The 19,218-nt window shown below is 43.5% G+C and overlaps 1 protein-coding gene across 1 annotated transcript; it reads right to left on the bottom strand.

Moving 5' to 3' along the window:
- Nucleotides 1-1,530: 1,530 nt before the first annotated feature.
- URB2 (URB2 ribosome biogenesis 2 homolog (S. cerevisiae)) lies at nucleotides 1,531-19,108 on the bottom strand. The gene is made up of 9 exons (XM_010021437.1): nucleotides 18,983-19,108; nucleotides 17,600-17,776; nucleotides 12,548-15,923; nucleotides 10,454-10,614; nucleotides 8,904-9,014; nucleotides 7,747-7,989; nucleotides 6,619-6,709; nucleotides 5,294-5,433; nucleotides 1,531-1,790 (listed from the first exon to the last, which is right to left on the bottom strand). The coding sequence occupies exons 1-9, from the start codon at nucleotides 19,106-19,108 to the stop codon at nucleotides 1,593-1,595; spliced, it is 4,623 nt and encodes a 1,540-aa protein (XP_010019739.1). The 3' UTR covers nucleotides 1,531-1,592.
- Between the last annotated feature and the right edge of the window lie 110 nt (nucleotides 19,109-19,218).

Genomic DNA, 19,218 nt, shown 5'->3' on the forward strand with positions numbered 1-19,218 from the left:
TCAGCCCACCTGGTGCTGTGCTTTGCATTTACAGCAAGAACAGTGTTGATAACATACCACTCTTGTGGCTACTTCTGAACAGCGCTTGCACAGCATCAAAACTTTCTATCCAAGCTTCTTGCTCAGGATGTGATGAGGATTATCTCCAGTCCAAAGGGTGAAGTTTGGCCAGCACAGGAGGCTCCACATGGCAAAGCTGGAGGAGGTGAGCAGGGACCAGTAGGAGCTGCAGAGGTAGCTGCCCCATGGCCCAGGGCAAGGACTGCCCAGGAGCCACCCGGGACCTGATGTTCCAGCCTAGTAAAGGTCCCAGTGGAGGTCTGTGATGTGCCAGACAGCCAGTGGGACAGCGTGAGAGGAGCATGCAGGGCTTTATGCTAGACAGCAGCTGCCAAGCCATGCCATGCCATGCTCCTGCACTGCCTGCCGCGAGGTCCAGCTCCACCTGCCTCCACTCCGCACAGCCCAGTTCATTTCCCACCCCTGTGCCACATGGAGTCTTCTGCTTCAGCCAAACCTCATCCTTTGGCTCTTGATATGAGGCAGCTGGAACTAGTAAATGTGGTAAGACACATTCCAGTCTTCCCTACCCAGACATCATGTGAGAGTATTGAGTTCTTACTAGCTGTGTGCAAATGTGAATATTGTTTTACCACTTACATAAGAGTTTACATCTTTAGTCTCTATAATTTTTAAGAAACTTCTGTAGTTTAGCTAATGAAAGGGAGCTGTTTGATAACGCTTCTTACAGGCTTAAATGTGATTAATTTACAACAGTTTATTAAATTACAGTCAGCTGAGCTGCAGCAAGTCCAGGGCTGTCTCTTAACCTAGAGTGAATGCAAAACAACAAGCCTCAACTCAGATCAAAAAGGTCTCTGATAGGTCTTGGTAATTAACAAGCTAAAAATGTACACTGAAAGTGACCACAAGCCCAGATGACTAAGTGTAATTGCTTAATGACAGTAAATCGACCAGAGCTCTAAGTAGTCAGTCTTTTTGATTATCATGAGATCACAGGATAATACAGTTGTGGAAGAAATAGGTCACATCAGGTTGCCCAGGGCTAGACTGAAGAGGAAAACAAGAGATACAAACTTTCAAATGTTTTACTGTATTTGTACAGTTCTGCACAGTAACCTACCGCACAAATTTCTTCAGTAGCAAAATGTAAAAAACCAGATACAAAAATAAGCACTTTAAGTGCTTTAATCCTGCTTACTATGAAAGAGAGAACAGGAGTTATAACCCTCAGTAGCTTTTACAACAGACTACTGCTTCCAGAGAAAAGCACCATGGATGTGCTAAAGCCTGAAGCCTGTCATCTGGTACCAGACTGCAGCGAGCTCCCCAGGGCTCCCAGCAAGTTCACTGGGGGCCAGCACAGGTACAGCAGGGCCAGCACATCCTCCCTCCCCACTCCCCTCTTCCCCATTTGAAGGCTGGCTGTATAGTGATAGGTGCAATCCATGTTTAGAGGACCCTCTTCAGACTTGATCATACTAGTCACCCTAAACCAAAGGGCAACTAAGGATTTTCTGAGCACTGCGAGATCAATTCTGAACTAATGACACAGCACCAGGCAGCACTCATCACGCAGTGTACTTTTCCTCCCCCTGTTTTCTTGCTTTGTGGTAGCGGTTGTAATCATTATACAGATCCTTAAAGACCTCCCTTACACCTGCTGGTAGTGACGTATTTAAGAACTTGATGTCCCGTTCAATGCAAAGGTCAAGGATGTGATATATCCCTTCTGTGAGATGTTTCTTCACAGCTGGGTGCAAAGTCACCTACAAGAAGAACAAAACTGCATTACACTTGAAGACAAAAAGGCAAGAAAATACCCTCTGCGCAGTCAGTATAGATGGGATGCTGACAACATGTCATTCAGTGCATCAGACCATCTGGAACAGCCCAATAGATAAAATCCAAGATTTTGACGCAGTATTTTCCTGATCTTTGCAAACATGTTTTGCAGAACAAACATGCCCCTTGCAATAAAACCCACAGAAGTGCTGCAACTACACACATTGGTACTGATCATTTTGGAATCACATGAAAACTCCTCAACATAAAAACTGTAATTAAAAAAACCCGAAACACTTGTGCTGGATTACACAGTTCAGTAGATTCTGTATGTCTTATATTAGCTGTATGCTACCAAGTCTCATTTTCAAATGAGCTGTTCCTTTAGGCTACATTGAGTAGTCAATCAATTTTAACTTATCACTTAACAACTTGGTTTTTATCTAACAATTTGTATCTGAGGACTTCAGTGTACAAGCCTTAATAAAAGAAGCCTTCAAAAAGCTCAGGAGATGTGCACTTCCTTGATCTGTTTTAACACCAAGAAGCAGGCACTTGCCTGAAGTCATGCAGAAAGGTGAAGGAATACAGCAAATGAGTCAGGACTCAGTGCCCTGCTCTTGCCATTACCCCTGCCCAATCCCAAAATCAGCAGAACCACCACTACAACCAGGAACATCAATGCTGACTGTGGAGCCCTCTGGTTCTCCAGGCTAACTGAAATCTGTCCTGTGCTCACAAATCACTTGCTAAATACTTCACTGCCTGAGACAGTGCTGGCCTCTGGCATCATCACATTATTTTTGCCACAGAACCATGTCTTATCTTTGCTGAATCCCAAAATTAGCTTTATGCCTCTAGACCTAAGCCTCTGCACTCCAGGCCTAATGAAAATTACATAAAAAGCTGTCATTAAAATTCAGACTTCTTTCTTCCTGAGGCAACTAATAAACTTTGTGCTAATGAAGTGCACTCCTAATCACTGTGACAGACTCCTGCTCTCTTCCTGCCCTACATGTAAAACAGCTAGTATATATTTTATTAGACCTGCTAACATAGCTGGGAAAAACATGTAGCAGGCATTAACACACATAAGCCTTTCTTTGGATCTGTGACCCTGAAGAGTATGCACGTCCAAAGGTTGCCATTTTTTCCCCTGTGTTAGTTCATCTATTGGCTGGTTATTACAGATGTTATTTCTCCATACATCATGCACTAAAGTAGCAGAACAGTTGAGCATCACAACTCCCAGTGAATGCACTGGGCTGAGGTCTCCCCTCCTAGGACAGAGAAATAAGCGCAGAGAGCAAGGACAGGAAAACCCACAGCTATCGACAAGATGGGCCAGATGTCCCACTTGGGATAAGCAGATACCTCAGAGCTGCGGTTAATGGAACTGCATCCCTCACATCACAAATTAATCTGGACCCATGCCTTATTTGGTCCATTCTTGCACTGCAGCACAGTTTCCTATAAACACCCTCCAATACCACTATGGGGAGCAGAGACGCAGAGTTATACAGCTGTCACTACTGGCTGGAAGTTAATTATGCTAGTAAGTGTTTTATGATCTATATAGTTAGCACGACCGATTTGTCAAGCATTACAGAGCTCTTGATGTGAGACATTAAATGTGTGAAGAAGTATTTCACTATTGCTAAATTAAGCAACAGCTCATAGACAACAAGGGAAAAGCACTGTCAACGGTATGAAAGAGGCGATATATGCCACCTAAGCCAGCAAGGAGTCTTTCTAGATTAATACAAAATAATTCACGAGGATATTTTATTTCCTGGTATAAAGAAGAAGCACTGAGGGAACTGTTACTCAACTACTTTAGAAGTAAGCAACTGTTTAGGCCAGCAGCTTTCATCGGTTTTACCTTGCAGACCCTTAAAAGGGTTCCAGTAAGTCTGCAGATGCCCATATACACACTTAATTCTACCAATGTGTTTTTCTCAGTTACCTTTGATGGATCCCTAGGGTTTTCAGACCGCAGGCGTAGAGCCACTAGTCTGGACTCAGAAGAGATGAATGGTTGAAAGAGTTTTTCTCTCCCTCTGCAGCACAACATGAAAGATGTGTAGTGCCCCTCTTAAAACAGGAAGGCTGAGGCCTCCCCTTCCTCTGATATCCATCAATTCTCACCAGTCTAATGAGTAAATAAATCATCACCTACTTGTGATCTATCTATTCTGTCAGACAGAAAACTGTCACAGCATCTGGTGGCTCACTACACCAATTCCCCTTTCTACACCCAAAGGTTCCATGCGTACATTACTGATCAGTGGTTTCAGCTATCATCCATCACTTTCCATTTCCCACTGAAAGTATTGCACAAAACTTTCCTAGAAGTCTCATGTGACTCTGCACTCCTGATAATACTGAGGTAAGTGTCCTTTCAACCCAAAAAGGTCATTTGACAATCTGAGTCAGGCTTCCTGATGTAAATTCAGCAATGAACAGATTACAGAGTTCAGAGATAGTTAAACAGAGCATAAGTAATTTGTCCCTAGTGTTTCCTGAACTATGTTTACTATGTAAACAATAACCAGCTTATTTGGAATACTGAGTAAGATGGCTAAAACCTGATATATCCCAGGTTATGTCAGGCAATAGACAGGCTAAGACAAGCAATAGAGAAGACAGCAGAGTTTAAACTCAGTAACAACCTTCATGGTTAGTTAGACCATAAGCCTCCAGAAACACAGCACCAATTAGGATATTTTTGTGGTAAAAGAGCCTAAAAACAAAGACTAAATTCCTTTCTGTATCTCAGCCCATGCCCAGGCCAGAGCTCCAAGTAATCAATTTGCAGGTACTTGCAACACAAGAAGCATCCTTGTGAAGTCTAAATCCATTAGGCTGAACATAATGAATGCTCAGTGTTCCAATTTGAACTTAGGTCTGGACGTGAGAAGCTACTGACCTAGCTCTGGCATCTGTAATAGCAGGCGTAAATGTTTTTAGTAAGGACTGGAATGATATCTTTGGTACCCAAGGAGAATTACTGAAAAGGTAACAGTTGTCCAGTTTGGGAACATTTTTTTTCCATTCACTTACTCATTTAACCTGGATTAAAAGGCATTTTCCAAGAGAAGTTTTCTCCATTACTTTGCCAGATGGAGCCCTAACTGCTATCAGTCCCGGACAACTGAGACTAGCTGGGAGAATCTAACCACTAGATGAAGAAAAAGCAACACCCAGCATAACAGAAAAGCAAAGCAGTTCTGTAAATAAGCATTGCATTCTTTTGCCTTAGAAAAAACACAGCCCACACCTTTAGAAACTTTGCAGGAGCTGGGTAAAAAAGATTCTCAGGAACTCTTGCTCAAAATAACAGTCTCAATCAAACTTGTATCCCCATGAGACATAGCAACATTTTTACTTCACAGATTTATAAAACTTAACACAGTTGCCTCTGGAACAGGAACTCCAAAGCCAGCAACAGACCACAGCACTTTCGAGGTGAATGAGAACATTTTACCTTCTGCAATTCAGTCACATACTGAGCCACAATGAAAGCAGAAAACACAGTGAAGTCCTCCATTTCTGCAGCAATGTGAGTATACATCCGTTCCACCAAGTGTGCACACCTCAGTACAACTTCAAACTCATCTGTGTTGCCTAAAACACAAAGGGAATTGCAGCCTGGTATTTGAGGCTTAAAAAACCTAGGAAAATAACCCGAAGAATCACCCAGTCTTCCATGATTCTTGAACTACATGAAGCCAACACCAGTATGCCCACTTCATCTTCTTTTCTTATCAAGCTACAGCTGAGAGGCCCCCACACCTCCACATCACACCATATGGATCTCTTACAATGGTTATTTTGCAAGAGCTCACTGATTCCAAATCCACATGCAGTGCAAGGCAAAAGTATGTTATAAATGCTGAAGTGCTAAAAACAGCAGCTATGGTCCCTTCCATGATTCAGTCCCAACTAGCACTGAGGAAGAAAGAACAAGGAGACAGGAAAATTGCATTCCCTATCTACAGAAAATCAGAAGACATATTTTAGAATGTCTTCTAAGACATTCTTAGAAACAGCATAGTAAGAAAGAGAGATCTGTACTAATAGAATCTATTATGTGGAATATAGCAGCAGCAGCCACTTTCATGTAATCTGTTATGAAAATAGAACAATCCTGGAGGGTAAATAGCACATTTTTCAACTTGAGGATGCCATATACCCATAAGTTTCCCGTGACCCTTGCCTCATGTAAACATATTGCAGAAGCAAGCAAATTCTCAAAGTCTGGCACCAGTCTTTCCTTCATTTTGAACATACAGATACATCATCTAATCCCAACTGATGCTTCAGACGTGTAATGTTCTGGCTTTATGCTTAGCATAATGGTGACAGTTCAGGTCTGTAGTAAACATAGTTCTAGTCTCAGGAGACTCCATTTAGTAGGATTGACCTGGGGCTATAATTCAGGCATATTAGCATGTATCACCAGTGTTCACAGCCACCATGCTTTCAGGCATATGGGCGAAGAGGAAGAGCACAGCAAGCCTTACCGGTTCCTGTCCACTTACCAGCCAGGCAGTGAAGAATACCTTATTCATCAAAAGCAGTGCTGTCTGAATGCAGCTCCACAGGAGTTATCTTCATAAGCCTGCAGTACTACAAACCTCATCCTCAATTTTACATAAAGGACAGAGAGGGCTAACAGTTTCAATGCCACAGATAAGTTTTGACAACTTTGTTTCTGGTGTCAGACTGCCCTGTTCTGCATCTCCTCTTCTAGAACATATATAAATTACAGAGTGTATATATAATGCAAAAGTAGAAAAGATATGGTACCTCTGTCTCCTTTCTGACGTCCTTCATGCATGACAGAAATAACCAGACGATGGAAACTATTCAGAAAAGATGGAGCTGCTTTCAACAGCACCTGCAAAGACATGAAATAAAAACATCTGAGGTCACGTAGTAAAGACAGTGGAGAGGGTAGAGGTACACCACTCCATCATCTGAGGGAGATGAACTCCTGTGAAGGAAACAGGAGCTGTCAGGAGCAGAGACGATCTTTTCTATCGCATTCATACAGTATCTTGCACATGAGAATCCTGAAGCAGAACTGCAGTCCTGGCCATATGCACATATAAAAACAAGTAAACGTTATATTAGAGTTACTCCATCTCTCCAAAGCAGCATTTGACTCAGTACCCTAATGTCTAGGGAATTTGTTCTTGCTGGCAGAGAACCTGTGTAGCCAGGCAGATTCACAGAACACAGGGTCCAGTAACGCTACAGATCACTGTGTGAAAACAGCCTGGATAGGCAGCTTCCTACCACAGGGTTTCTGTAAGGGCATTTTAGCAATATGTACTGTCTTGCTTTTAGAATTTGACATTTCCCCATCTTTAACTTTCTTCACTCTCAGTCCTAATACAAATGCATGAGGCCCTTTTCCTTTTTTTCTTCCACCTCTGCCTACATATTCCACGTAGGAGTATCTCCAACCCTGTGCAAGTCCTGGCATGTCTTCACTTTCCCATGCCAGAAGGCTGACAAGAACACTAGGATGGTAAAATGTTCGAAGGTTACCAGCTTCTAACATGCCTAAGCCCTGTTTTCAAAGGACTGCAGAATCTTGATCTCCAGTGAGAATGGGGTCCTAGAGCCTGAGCCATCTGTGCTTCTAGAAATCCATCATAAAAAAAAGAAAGTTTTATTCTAATCTAGCATCAGATGTTGATATGCAATCTGCTGCCAAAGACCAATAATGCAGGCATAAATCAAAGCAGAAGAGCAACTGAAATTATGTGATACTCAGATTCCCAGCCTTTTAAATGACAAGTGGTACAAAGCACTTTCACACTATCAGGACAAATTTCAAAACCACTATTAAAAGAAATTTCTTTTCAGAGGTCTTTGTGTTGGTTCTTCCTACCTTTTCCCCCTCCTCCCATCCCCTCACAGATATACCTTTGGATGACATTGCACAATAGAGAAGAGCACTTCATGGACTCCCAGGAAGACACCACGATAGTCTTCTATCTTCAGATGATCCAGAGGGACTGTTAGGAGAATGCTGAATGCCAACGCCACGTGGTGTGGATTTAAGAGAACCCCTTCTCCTTGCCTTAGCAGAACTGCTACAGTCTCTAGAATAGGTATGACTATGGTGGGAATCAGTGACTGATCCTGACAGGCCTCTTTGGTTTGCATCTACAAGAAGACAAGAAACAGATAAGGAAGAGTGCATTAGCCAGCTATGACTAGCATTCAAACAACAGAAAGCCATCGTGCTCTGACTTGAGTCCGTGGAACTACACTGGTGCAAGCTGGACTGGCAAGGACACTCTTGCACTTCAGCCATTTTTGTGCAACTGCACCCTGAGTGAGGGTGACTATGGTGCATTTCAAGTGAGCATTGAGTGTGGAACTGGAACTACTACTCAATCCCCTGACAACCAATACCTCTTTGCACCTTGTCACATGAATGCACTGATGCTGTTCTCTTTTACATGCACGCAGAAAGTGCATGCTCATGAGTGCCAGGCATTGCAAAGCCAGCCTCTGACAAATTCTGGTCTAGAGACACCATCACCATGACAGAAGAAAAACCTCTGTCAATAGGTTTGCGTGTTGTACACATGCAGGACAGGAAACCTGGGTTTGGTTACTTGCAGTTTCACTTCCCATTCATAATTCAGTTAATTTATATTATTATTTTTTTAATACGAGCACTTTTTTTCTTCTTGCTTTGCTGCTGTTGGCTTCTGCTGTGACACGTGGCTGACAGTTACCTTCTCCTTTGGACAGGAGGAAGGACAGGAGACTCTAGACTCTATTCTCTGCAGCCTAACAAGTTTCTCCCGAACTCCAGATTACATGGTGCAGTCCCAGAGAATTAAGAAGTGGATGACCTACACAATGCACTATGGGAGCAGATTTACTTGATGAAGGAGGAGAGAAAGGGTTTAGACCAAAAAAAAAAAGTACAGGTGAATCTGGTATGGATTTCTCTAGTATCCACAACTTTTTTGCTCCTGTATGCCTCTGTGCATGTTAGATGTAACCACTATAGATCCAACAAATAAAAGGGATAGGTAATGAAGTTATAATAAAGACATACTTACAGCTAAAGCTGTGATTATCTGTGGGCTGGCAAACCAGAAAGCTTTCTCTTTGACTCCACTTAATGGGCAGCTGAGCAACAATCTGGTTAGCGTAACAGCTGACAGTACTTCCTGCAGAAAGCAGACTGATGATCAGTCACGGGTACAAGATGCACTGGCTCCTTTCAAGTACAGAAGAGCTCTTTCAAGGGCAGTGGCAATTTTGAGCATTACCAGAGCCTTGACACATGAAAGTCCTCCCACCAACACATCACTTTAGGAACTGTGAAGCAAGCAGCAGCTCAACAGAATGCAGTATGCTGAGCAGCACTGGCCCAAATGTACTGCATGCTACCTTTATTTTAGAGTCAACTTACTGTACAAATAGGATTAGGTGACTTTCAAGAAAGTAAAGCCTTCAGCTGCCACTAGGTAACAGAGGGAAGCAGGAGAAATACAGGGACACCAGTACACCATACACTAAGAATGCTGTATTTGGCAGCCTGGGTTTTTTTTTTTACTTGCTGACTGATAAAAGAAACATATTACAAGCTATACTCAGGTGACAGGAATTACATTCACAGTATAAGAATTCCAGATATACTTGGATATATCCATGTCTATTTCTAACATCTTCATGTCTATTTCTAACAAATAAGACAGAGCCAGATAAAGCACCAAGTTTAATCCAATTTTCATTCTCAAGTCACTGAGCTTTCTATGGAGGATACAGGTGGCTTTTTTGCCAAAAGTGTTCCATATGTCACCACAGCTGCTTAAGCTGCTCTGGAAAAAGGCATAGTATGTAAAAAGCTACTGAGTGGTATCTGGTTATTACAGACTTTAGAGAGACAAATGCCAAAAGCACTGGTGCAGTTTTGGTTTTACTTAAAAACACCAGCATTTCTGTAGGCGCCTTTAACCCTGTTAGGAAGAGCCACAGGCAAACAGTAGTTAAACTCACTGACTGCTAGGATCTGCTGAGCAAGAACTCTCACCAGCAAGCAGAAAATAAATATCCAGCATGGCCTGTACATCACAGCCATGTGACTTCTGCTGACAATACATGGAATTAAGACTGCTGAGTCCTTAAACTGGACAGAAAGTTTTTCCAGTAGATTTCCATGATCTTTCCACCTCTCTCAATTTATAGATCAAAAAAAAATATATATATGATCTTTTAGGGTCGTGAGACAATGGTACAGGTTGCCCAGAGAAGCTGTGGATGCTCCATCCCTGTAAGTGTTCATGGCCAGGTTGGATGAGGCCTGGAGCAACCTGGTCTAGTGGGAGGTGTCCCTGTCCGTGGCAGGGGGGTTGGAACTAGATGATCTCTAAGGTCTTTTCCAACCCAAACCACCCAAATTATTCTATGATTCAATGATTCTATACCCCACACATATCTCATCACAGTCATCAAGCCATAACCATGTAAATTAATCTGACCTGACCACTGAATATAAAGCAGGAAGAGGGAAAAATATTTATCAGATGTCATTCAGCCAAGAAAATATTTCAAGATACAGAAAACTGAAGAAAGAAGTGGACAATAAACCAAGCTCATGCCTTACTTTAGCCTTCTGTTGCCAAACATTCCTCATTTCAAGTCCCTGCAGCACTAGCCTCATGATGGTATAAAACTCCTCAGCAGAGCAGTTTCCCAGCAGCTGCATAAGCACCTCTGTCAGCTCCATCTCCATACTTTGGATCACCTGGGATGTGATTGCAGAACCTGCATATTCAAGAAGCATGAACATGTCTTAATCAATTCCCAAGACAGAACTTCCACAGGTAAAAACAGAGTGAAGTGAACCTTGAAGAGCTCTGTGGGTACCTTTTTAATACTCAAATGCATACAGGGACCCATGCTTTCCCTTTACCTCCCTCTCCACTAGTGCAGTTAGTTGCTATTCTCAAGTATCTTCTACCCTAGGGTTCACAGAGCAGTCATCATACCAGTAACAAGCCTTCAGTAGTATGGAAACACTCCAACAAAGCGTGTTCACAGTCCAAGGGAGTGGGCTAAACAAGTCACAGGGCTTTACTACAAATCCTGCCAGAGAGCCATCACAAGTCACAAAAGCAGTAAGATGACAAGTTTAGGTCTCTGCTGATCATAAGTCACACTCCCCACCCACTCAATTATTACGATGTAGACAGTCCTAGACTAACTTATATCTTAAATGATTCTGAAGGCTTGTTTTTTAGTTCCACAAGTATCCATAGGCAATACCAAAAGTGTTCTTCAACAGGAATCTGTATTTCATCTTATTAAATACCTTACTTATTCATCAGAAATTCTTACAGCTTTTTACAGTGATTAATTATGTCTCCAGGCTAAAGCACTTTACCAGTCTTACACTAATAATGTGAAGCACAGGATGAGAGAGAGAAAAGTTGGCAGAAAAATCACAGCAATAGACACATGCTCCTGGTCCCTTGTTCTAATGTGAAATCCCAGCTCTCAGTGCCCCCACTGAACCCCACAATGTTGAAGGATCAAAATGCAGGCCAGGAAAGAGACAGACTAAGCCTCTACCTACGTGTAAGTTTTAGCTCGAACTCAGCTGTGCAAATTCCAGATCAAATTTCCCATGGAGAGCTCTGCTCTGTTCCTAACTACATAATACCAAGATAAACACTGAGATCATGACTCTAGTTCGCTTGAGCAGTAGCCTCCAAAGCGGGGTATGCATATCCCAGGGTGTGTACAAGACAATCCATTGGGGGGTGTGAATTATAAATGAAATATCTTTAACAAATAAAATGTAAAAATATTGTTTACTTCATGTTTATCTCATATATATGCTTTGTGATGTATCTAGCATACTAGTAGAGTAGCACATGCATATAATTTATAAATAAACATGCACTGAGGCTGCATGCTCAAGTTATTTTTGGAGAGCACTGCACTACAGCATGTTAGCAGTAAGCTTGACAAATTCCAACTGTCTGAAGAAGTCAAAGAGAACAGTTACGCCTGTGCTGTGTTCAGTTCACCTCTCATTCTGAACAACACAACATAAAGGGGCCATTAGGTCACACAGCCAGCAAGAGAGGTTTTTCATGTAATTTCTAGCCGTGGCTCTTTATCTGATGGGCATAAAGGGACTAATCTGCCAATCTCTCACAGACTTTATCAGAATTACGGGTGTTCAGCATCTTTAAGTTAGGTGTCTTCCATTGTTCTACAACCTTGCCTATTACATACAAAAATAGCTAAATATTTCACTGTAAGGTCCTCCATGATCCTCAGACAGGACATACCAGATCCGCCCTGATCCACATCAGGTGCTTCAGTGGTACCTACTATACCACCTATGTAAGTAGGACACTGCACCTTCAGCCCTACATCCAGCAGCTTTACCATGTTCCCATTACTGTCAAAACGCTCTACAGAGATGAGCAACTCAGGACCTCAATTTATTAAGATGTTTACGTCTTCCAGAGGATCATTAACGAACGAGATGGTGGCTATGATCCAGGTACCACAACACTGCCTCCTTGAAAACTTTGTTATGCATTTATAAAAGGGTAGCCTATTGCTTTAACACAATTAAATCAATATGGACTTTTCAGAAAGCTCTATGGTTTCCTAAATGGCTTTTAACTTGCCTCTGTGCTGGAACAATAGCAAAGGAAGTGGAGAAAGGGAATTTTCATACCAGTGAGCAGCTTTTTTATAGCAAAAACAACCGTGACGGCAGTTTCTTTTCCAGGATACAGCTCTGGCACTGAGCAGAACACCGTCAGGAACTGCAACGCAAACTGAAGGAACTGAAGATTATCCCCTGCGCACGGCAGCTCTCTCAAAATCTGAGAGTAGAACTCTTGGTACAGTTTAATACGGGGTTGCTCCAAAAACCCACTGGGCTCCTTCTGCCAGCCCTGGACAGCATGTCTCAGATCTGCTTTAAAGAGAGTAGTGACAGATGGTATGAATGCTACAGGCAAAGGCTGGTTTGGGGTGTTATTATGAAGTCCTTGTTCAACAGTTTTGACCATCTGCAGAACCACTGGCTCCAGCAGAGCAGACAGCACATCTGCAGACTGCAGCTTTTTTTCTGGCAGCTGCTGAAGGCAGAGTGTGACAACATGACACAGTGTGGTGAATGCCATGAGCAGTAACTGCCCAGCCGCAGGATTCCCATTTTTACACCCTTTGCTTTGGGCTGCACCAACATCCGGCTTGCAGCTCTCCAGGAAAGACATGAACTTTTCCAAGTTAAGCCTCACACTCTGCCTTCTTTCAATAATCATCTGAAGAAAGTTTTCCAAAAAGGCCTGGACTTCCTGGAGATACTGTGCCCAAACAGGAGTAGTCAAGACATCAGTGAAGAATTTGCTAGCTGTAAGCTGGGAGGTCACGACAGCCTCAAGAACGTCGCTGGCATGAAACACCTTAAGAACAGAGTTGACATTCCTGCCAGCTTGCAGGCACCTCAGGAGGTGGAAGCAGGTGCTTAAAAACTTCAGCAATAATGGCTTGCTGCAAGAGACTCTAGCCCTGGTATTGGCTAGCAGGGACAGCAGCACCAGAAAACACCGGGTACAGTCAGAGGGAAGAAGACTGTCTAGTTTCAGAAGAGAAGCAACTTCCAGCAAACCCAAGCAGCTCTCTAGATGACTTTCTTTCAGGATGACAGGGCGGCTGTTTTTTGCTAACAATACTATACACTGGGCAACCTTCTCCAGTGTTTTCCAAGACAAGCTGACCTCATCCTTCAGCAGCTTGTTTTCCAACGGTGCTTCCAATGGGTCAACGGGTCTGCAGCCGGCCAGGATTTCTTCATGCCAAGGAATGTTACCTGCAGACAGCTGCTGAAGTGGCAGATCTACTGAATCCTTGGCAGGGGTGGGCAGCACCCTAGCGAACTGATGGATAAGACTGGTCAGAAAAGCACAGTGCAGGACCTTCATTTCTGGGAGAAAGGAGCTATGCATGAAACCAAGAGATACCTTTCCAATGCTGATGGAAGGATCCTGGTCTGTGGCAGCTTCCTGAGCTTTGGCTAATACTAATGTCTCTAGAAGCATATCTGCAATGTACTCTACATCTTTCAAGGATATATACGGCAACAGGATAGCCAGGTTGGATATGACAAGGTGCCAGTGTGCTGTAGGGTAGGTGAGATCACTTATTGCGATGATATCTCCATCCCACGGTTCAGATTCTCCCCTGCTCATGCTGGATCTCCCAGACTCCAGGATGAAAGCTGCAGCAAGCTGCAAGGCCTGTATGTCAGCTTTGGCCTGCATTAAGATCATCTTCATTTTCTGAAGTGTCAGCAGTTCTAAGCAATACTTACTAGTGGAGGTAAAACTATTTGCAAGTTCCATGACTCTCTCCCAGTGCTGCTCCTTCACACCAGGGAGGAGAGCTGAAATGCCCCAGTACCTTGTGTCAGGTTCAGTAACAGCACCAGCAATTTCAGTTCCCGGCGACACATACTTACTGCAGCTAATACCAAACAAAGTGTCTACTTCAACCCAAGTGTAAGCAAGGAGGAGAGCAGAGTCACTAGCTTTTCTTAGCCAAAGGTCTGACTTCTCTTCCTCTCTTCTAGGAGCCTGCAGCAGCTCCATCAGTGGCTGAATGATTCCCGTCTGCATCTTTGCCAACAGACTCTGAGTGCGAAGGACTACAGGGGAAGGGGTGATATCATCTAGGCTCCTCATGTTGAACAGAAAAGTGTGCAGCACCGAGCACACTGACAGCAGCTTCAAGGCCATGTCAACTGACCCTTCAACTGCAGGAATGATAAGGGTCTGGCATTTCTCCACGAAGAGACACAAAATGTCCAGAATCTGGTTGGGTGGCAGCTCAAGGAGGCACTCACGAAGCTTTACTGTCAGGCCAGCAGAGAAGACAGGCAGCCTCAGTTCATCAACTGCTGGCTGGCAGATGACTGTCAGCACCTCCTCAAAGAGCCGTGGGAACTGTCGCAGCTTGGAGTAAGTCTGAAACATGGTGTTGATGAGAGTCTCCTGGGGCTTCTTCGTACGCAGCTCGGAGACCTTTGCATCAATCCAAGCCGAGGCCACCAAGTCATCCAGGTCTGGCTCTAATATAAGGTGGTTTAATGACATCAAGAGTTTGAGGCACCTGAACCAAGCAGGGATGGAAGCCTGGGAGTGCCTCATCAACATCTGTGCTAGCTTGCGGTAAAACCCAAACTGTACCTCCTTGTGCCGGATACGGTCACTGGCAATGTTATAGATATCATTGCTAAGCACCAAGTTCAGAAGCTGTTCCAAAGCAAGCAGCTCTGTGCTCCAGTCCACAGTGGAGAGCGCATCCTCCCTCATGCCCTGCTGCAAGCCAGAGAGCTTGAGGCAGCCAAAAAGCCTGCTGAGCATGTGGAAACACACAAGGTGGTTTTCTGCCTTACAGTATGAGTCCAGAAAGAGCTTATATAGCAGGGACACCGAACCAGCCACAACAGCTCCACGGAGGGCAGGTTCACAAAAGTCACTGCCCAGCTTGGTCTGCACTGTGTTGACTGGTAGCAAAAGATTTTTCAAAGCTCCTTTCTTCTTCTCCTGGAGTTCCTGTTCTGGCAGCAGCTCCTCTTTGTAGGATGAGAAAAGCTCAGGCTGGAATAATCCAGCCTGCAGCAAAGCTTCTACCTGGTTTCGGATTTCCCTGCTCAGGTGCTGACGCACATGGTTGTCATCTGCTTGTGTCCAGCTCCTCGCAGTCATCAAGTGCCTCAGGAGCAGACAGGGCTGCAGCAAGTGACTTGTGACATGCCCAAACACACGATTTGGGTTAGTTTGCTGCCTCTGGATCAGGAGGTACTGAGCAAAGGTAAGCTGGAGGACGCTGAACAACTGGGAGCCCACAGCATCATCAGAAGCCAGCTGCTGACATGCCAGCTTGGACAAGTTGCTGAGGAGATCAACCAAGAGCTCATACTTTGCTGTGTAAATGATGGAAAGCGAAGGAGTAGAAAGGATGCCACTGGAGCAACTCAGCACCATGCCAATGTTCTGCTGTGTTCTTTGAGAACAGGCCTCTGACAACCTCTTATTTATGACCTGCAGATTAGAAAAAACAGACAAACAAACAAATAGTCAATTTTGCACGCAAAGGTAAAGCTCATCATAAAGAACCAACACCTTCTGTGAGCTGCCGATAGCTGTTGCTGGGTTTCTCACATCATAGGTCTCAAACTAGAACCTCCTCTGGCCAGAACTGTGTCCCTGCATTTGTTTGCACCACAGGATGAATGAGGTAGCCCTCATTCAGTATCGGTGCTACTGGCAACAGCCTAAGATTATCCATACTTGATCTTCATAATTGATTCTGTGGAAAGGGAGTAGGAAGAAGCGGAAATTTCTTCCCTTCTTGCAAGGTCCCCAAACTTATGCTCCAAACAAACACAAAAAACCCCCACACAACATACATCCCACCTTTGATCCAGGAAGCTTACTCCGTAAGCATGTCCATGACTAAATAATCATCTTTATATTTTAAAGAGACAGTTTCCTGTGTTGACGTGTGGAATGTGAAGGACTGTCCTCTTTCCTCTTTGAGGGATACATAGTTCTAAAGAATTAATGTTTACCTGAACTTGCATTTCCCTTCCTTTTCTGAATTTATTTTTTAACTTTTATTTACCTTTTATCCTTTATTTACCTTTTATCCCCTTTATATTTGCTCCCTCTTTTCTCACCTCCAGATAATCTCATCAGCAAACGAATTCAGTAGCAATTTACAAATCTACCTCTATTCCAGAGTTAAAAACCTCATCTGTCTCCTTACATCTTGTAGTGGATGGTTCATGTCCTCAACACCCACTGCACTAAAAGAGATCCCTAAATTCTTTCCAGTGGATGCTCTACCACCTCTGTCCTTGGTCTTCAGGGTACTCTGGCCTGTATCTCTCACCTAAACTTCAGCCAGACAAGTTTTCACCCTCAGACCAGGTTTAAAGTTGGCACACTTTCTGTGTAATATCTCTGAAGCACAGAATTCCTTCAACCAATCCCCTGTAACTCACAACTCAATTTCTGCAGATAAAGCAAATCTTCTCCCTCTTCCTTCCAAATAGATCACAACTAAAAGGGACATTTTCCCAGTCATTTTCACTGTCTTTACAGGCTATTTCTGTAACCAGGAAGCTGAATAAGAAGCTACACTTCCTGATTCAGTTCTAAACTGTAACTGAAGTCTCCCCCATTCACTTTCATCTGAGGCTAAAATAATGCTATGATTAAGATCAATAATAATTTGGTGCAGCCGCTGCTCATCGAGTCATGATAAGAAGTTGCAGGGTCTGCCAAACAGCATATCACAGTGCATGAGTACTCAAGCCAAACACACTGATGAGCCCCACTGTGAGAGAAAACAGTCTCTCTCCCTAAGGCTTCCAGGCAAAACAGCAACGTAAGCAGTAAATAATATAGACGAGCAACATATGGAAGTAAGCCTATTGCAACACTTAGGCCAGTTCACTCTCTAATAGCTTGAAGAAGTTAAAGACATAGAGGAAAATTACTCTTATACCACTCTGCCGTTTTTGGCCTTAGTGCTGCACAAATACAAACAGTATTGCAGAACAGAAACAGAAGTTTTTAGTAGAGGTCCTAAAAGCTATAAGATTAATTATTATATATTTCAGGTAACGCCCAACACTGTGAGGAAGAGTCCTGCACCGTAGAAAATACAAATTGATATCTAGCGTGTAACAAACATCCACAGTTCTAGTTACCTGTGCAATTGAAAAACTGAGACCAATTGTCTTCCCACTCTTTAAGAGATTCTGTAGCCTTTTACTGTGGATAACATTGTCTAGATACACCCAGAGTTTCTCAACAACTTCATCCTCCAGTTCAAGTTTCTTATTGTAGTACGAAACCAACGCATGGCTTACCCAATCGAGTAATACCTGTTAATAAAAGGGAAAAGAAATAATCTTTAAGAACCCCCATGTGAAAACAAGACAGAAGTAATACCTCTTCACAGTTATACACCTGTGCCTTGAGAACTGCTCTGCATCCAAGCAGAACAGGCTCTGAACAAGCAGAGAAGTTCACCCTTGTAGGTTTTAGTTCCTAAGAGGCTTCATCCTAAATCCAGCGTTGGCCTTGTACCAACCCAAAACAGCTCTCAGGAGGCAACATCCTAAGGCCCTTTCATCAGGGCATAATTCTGACAGCCAATACCGATTAGCTAATGCAGTCTTTTACATCAAGACATAAAGAATCAGATGAGTTTTACTTTCTGACAATTGGTATTCTTTTCACATCCTCCTCTTCGTATGTTTAAATTTACTACCTAGAAATTCAGGCCTAGGAATTTAGATATGCGCAAACCAGAAAACGCTGACACCTACTAATTTAAATTACTTATTTAGAAATAAAATTACTTTGTATGGATAGGTTTAATAGTTTATGTAAGTGAAATAACAAGAACTCAAAACATGGGTCTCTGATGGTCAACAAGACCCCACAAACCTGCTGGGCTGGTGGAGCAACACAAGACACCCCTCCTTCAGGGAAACACTGAACAGACCCTCAGGAAACAGGGTCAAACCAAAAGACTGGAGGGGACAGAGTGGGTTCCAAGCAGAGGACACCAAACCACCTCCCAGGGAGAAGCTCATGAATCCACAGCACACTCTTTGCACATACACAACAGGTTCAGAACACCAGAAAACACGTCTGGTGGCAGTTAATTCTCCTACCTTGATGTTCTTAACTATGACCAGAAACATCAGACATCAGACCAGAAGCATCAGAGCATCAGTCCTGTATGAGATGTAATAACCAGTGCTAACAGCAGCTGTGATGACTGTGGTTTCTCATCTATCTGGGAGACAGAATGCGTGCACTACCCTCTCCATAAAAAAGACTTTCTTCCTGCCCTAATGCGGACCTTTCTGCTGAAGCTTCTTGAAAGACCATGTTATGAAAACATTTTGTACCACCACACAGAAATCAAGAGACTCCACATCACAGCTATATTGGCACAACTACTCCGGGACTGTCACGAGCTAGAGCTGGATTCTATAAATTAATTCATCCTCAACAGCAATTAACTACTGGGATGTTGGGAGTTTTTCTTTCCGCCGCTTAACATTAAAAGCACTTACTTGTTCTTTATTAGGGAGAACGCACTGGTGAGAAACCCACGCAAACCGGGCTAGTTTGAGTTTGTCCTCCCAGGAAGTCTTGGCGCTTTTCAGCTTCAGGTAAATCCCGGAGTAGATGGCTGCCATGGGGAGCGACACGGCAAAGGCTGCGAGTCACGCCTGAAAATAAACCTCGCATGAGGAGAAGGCAGCACATCGGGCGGGCGGCCCCGCACGCCCCAGCCCCTTGCTTCTAG

The sequence above is a fragment of the Nestor notabilis genome, unplaced genomic scaffold, assembly GCF_000696875.1.
Source record: "Nestor notabilis isolate BGI_N333 unplaced genomic scaffold, ASM69687v1 scaffold14639, whole genome shotgun sequence".
Lineage (NCBI taxonomy): Eukaryota > Metazoa > Chordata > Aves > Psittaciformes > Psittacidae > Nestor > Nestor notabilis.

Coding starts and splice junctions, on each gene's coding strand:
- URB2 (XM_010021437.1), bottom strand. CDS start 19,108: ATGGCAGCCATCTACTCCGGGATTTACCTGAAGCTGAAAAGCGCCAAG. Junction 9,015..10,453: donor TTTGGCAACAGAAGGCTAAA/GTAAGGCATGAG, acceptor TGCTTTCTGCAG/GAAGTACTGTCAGCTGTTAC. Junction 5,434..6,618: donor ACGTCAGAAAGGAGACAGAG/GTACCATATCTT, acceptor TTTGTGTTTTAG/GCAACACAGATGAGTTTGAA.